Genomic DNA, 2,500 nt, shown 5'->3' on the forward strand with positions numbered 1-2,500 from the left:
TGATGATGATGATGATGATGATGATGATGATGATGATGATGATGATGATGATGGTGGTGGTGGTGGTGGTGGTGGTGGTGGTCTTGGTGGGGGTGATGATATCATATTTACTGACTGAACACTACTTAAAACTCTCCCTACCTACTTTGATTTTTTTAATGCGTTTTATTTTGTTGCCTTTACAGGTGACCAGATTGGAAAACGAATTTAGCAACCTGCGCAATGAACATCGACAACTTCAAACTGTGGTAGAAGAAAACGTTAGTTGTTGCTGGCACTGCTGAAACTTTACAGTTACAATTTTTGTACTTGTTGATTCAATTATTTCTGATTTTTGTCTGTTTGTGCGTGTGTGTGTGTGTGTGGGCGTGTGTGTGTGTGTGTGTGTGTGTGTGTGTTTGTGTGTGTGTGTGTATGTGTGTGTGTGTGTGTGTGTGTCTGTGTGTCTGTGAGTGTTTATAAGTTCTTTTTCTTTCGCTCGCCAATTCCCATCTTTACTAAGAAAAAAGGAAAAAATTGAATATTTTTAAAAGCATATCAGAAAGTTGTTTACTTTGTTTATCCGATTGGGTACCTTTCTTTATCAAATTTCTTACATCTTAAAATCAAATTTATTTAATTTTTGTATACTATTTATCAATTCTTTCCATCTGGGTTCTTTTTTTCTTTTTTTTTCAATTGTATTATATTATCATTGTTTATTTTATTTTTATTTCACGTTGGCTTTTTTGTGTGTATTTTATTCCTTTTTTTTAAAGATAGTATTTCATTACGTCATTTTTTTCTAGTGGACAGGAGTGGGGAATTCAGACAAATCTTCAGGGACAGCGATCACACCAAAATTTTGTTGATTTCAGATTGGCCGTCGAAACCAGAGTAGTGCAAACATCACAGAGTCGACACAGACAGGATACTATGGCGTAGATGTGCGTGGATAAGAACAAACCATTGTTTTACTTATCTGTCAGGGTGTTTTATTTTTATTTTTAATTGTGTGATTATTTCATTGATTTTATTTTGTTACGTTCATCCCTATGTTTTATTTCATATTTAAAAAAAAAAGCCGTTTGAAATCTTTTTTTACTTTTCATTTTATTCTTAATTTTCATTCATTCATTCATGCATTCATTCATTCATGCATTTTTTAATGTATTCATTCATTCATGCTTTTATTCATCCATTCATTCATTTAGTCATTCATCCATTTACTCATCCATTTATTCATCTATTCATTCTTTTATATTTTCATCCATTCATTCTTTATCAAATTCCTTACATTTTAAAATCAAATTTATTTATTTTTGTATACTATCTGTCAATTCTTTCCATCTTGGTTTTTTTCTTTCTTTTTTTTCATTCTTTTATATTATCATTGTTCATTTAATTTTTACATCACGTTGGCTTTTGTGTGTGTATTTTATTCCTTTTTTTGTATTTCATTACGTCATTTTTTCTAGTGGAAGGGAGTGCGGAATTTAGACAAATCATCAGGCACTGCAATCACACCACAATTTTGTTCATTTCAGAATGATCATCGAAACCAGAGTAGTCCAAACATCACAGAGTCGACACAGACAGGATACTATGGCGTAGATGTGCGTGGATAAGAACAAACCATTGTTTTACTTATCTGTCAGGGTGTTTTATTTTTATTTTTAATTGTGTGATTATTTTATTGATTTTATTTTGTTACGTTCATCCCTATGTTTTATTTCATATTTCTAAAAAAACCCGTTTGAATGGGTTTTTTACTTGTCATTTTATTCTTAATTTTCATTCATTCATTCATTCATGCATTCATTCATTCATGCATTTTTAAATTTATTCATTCATTCATCCTTTTATTCATCCATTCATTCATTTAGTCATTCATCCATTTACTCATCCATTTATTCATCTATTCATTCTTTTATATTTTCATCCATTCATTCTTTATCAAATTCCTTACATTTTAAAACCAAATTTATTTATTTTTGTATACTATCTGTCAATTCTTTCCATCTTGTTTTTTTTCTTTCTTTTTTTTCATTCTTTTATATTATCATTGTTCATTTAATTTTTACATCACGTTGGCTTTTGTGTGTGTATTTTATTCCTTTTTTGTATTTCATTACGTCATTTTTTCTAGTGGAAGGGAGTGCGGAATTTAGACAAATCATCAGGCACTGCAATCACACCACAATTTTGTTCATTTCAGAATGATCATCGAAACCAGAGTAGTCCAAACATCACAGAGTCGACACAGACAGGATACTATGGCGTAGATGTGCGTGGATAAGAACAAACCATTGTTTTACTTATCTGTCAGGGTGTTTTATTTTTATTTTTAATTGTGTGATTATTTCGTTGATTTTATTTTTTATGTTCATACCTATGTTTTATTTCATATTTCTAAAAAAAAATGCCGTTTGAAATCTTTTTTTACTTTTCATTTTATTCTTAATTTTCATTCATTCATTCATGCATTCATTCATTAATTCATTCATTTAATCATGTATTC

At 30.0% G+C, this 2,500-nt stretch overlaps 1 protein-coding gene across 4 annotated transcripts in view; it reads left to right on the forward strand.

The window, feature by feature from the left end:
- The window catches only part of LOC101858178, a 26,939-nt gene that overhangs the window by 8,852 nt on the left and 15,587 nt on the right, over positions 1-2,500 (forward strand). Inside the window, exons 2-5 of one of the 4 annotated variants that reach the window (XM_005096808.3) lie at positions 186-260; positions 858-926; positions 1,527-1,595; positions 2,198-2,266. In XM_005096808.3, the coding sequence (XP_005096865.1) occupies positions 186-260; positions 858-926; positions 1,527-1,595; positions 2,198-2,266 (282 nt within the window). The remainder of the gene's footprint in view (positions 1-185; positions 261-857; positions 927-1,526; positions 1,596-2,197; positions 2,267-2,500) is intronic. The other 3 variants (XM_013081618.2, XM_005096809.3, XM_035969338.1) reach the window with 3 other exon arrangements.

Source organism: Aplysia californica, unplaced genomic scaffold, assembly GCF_000002075.1.
Source record: "Aplysia californica isolate F4 #8 unplaced genomic scaffold, AplCal3.0 scaffold00138, whole genome shotgun sequence".
In the NCBI taxonomy this organism is placed as follows: Eukaryota; Metazoa; Mollusca; class Gastropoda; order Aplysiida; family Aplysiidae; genus Aplysia; species Aplysia californica.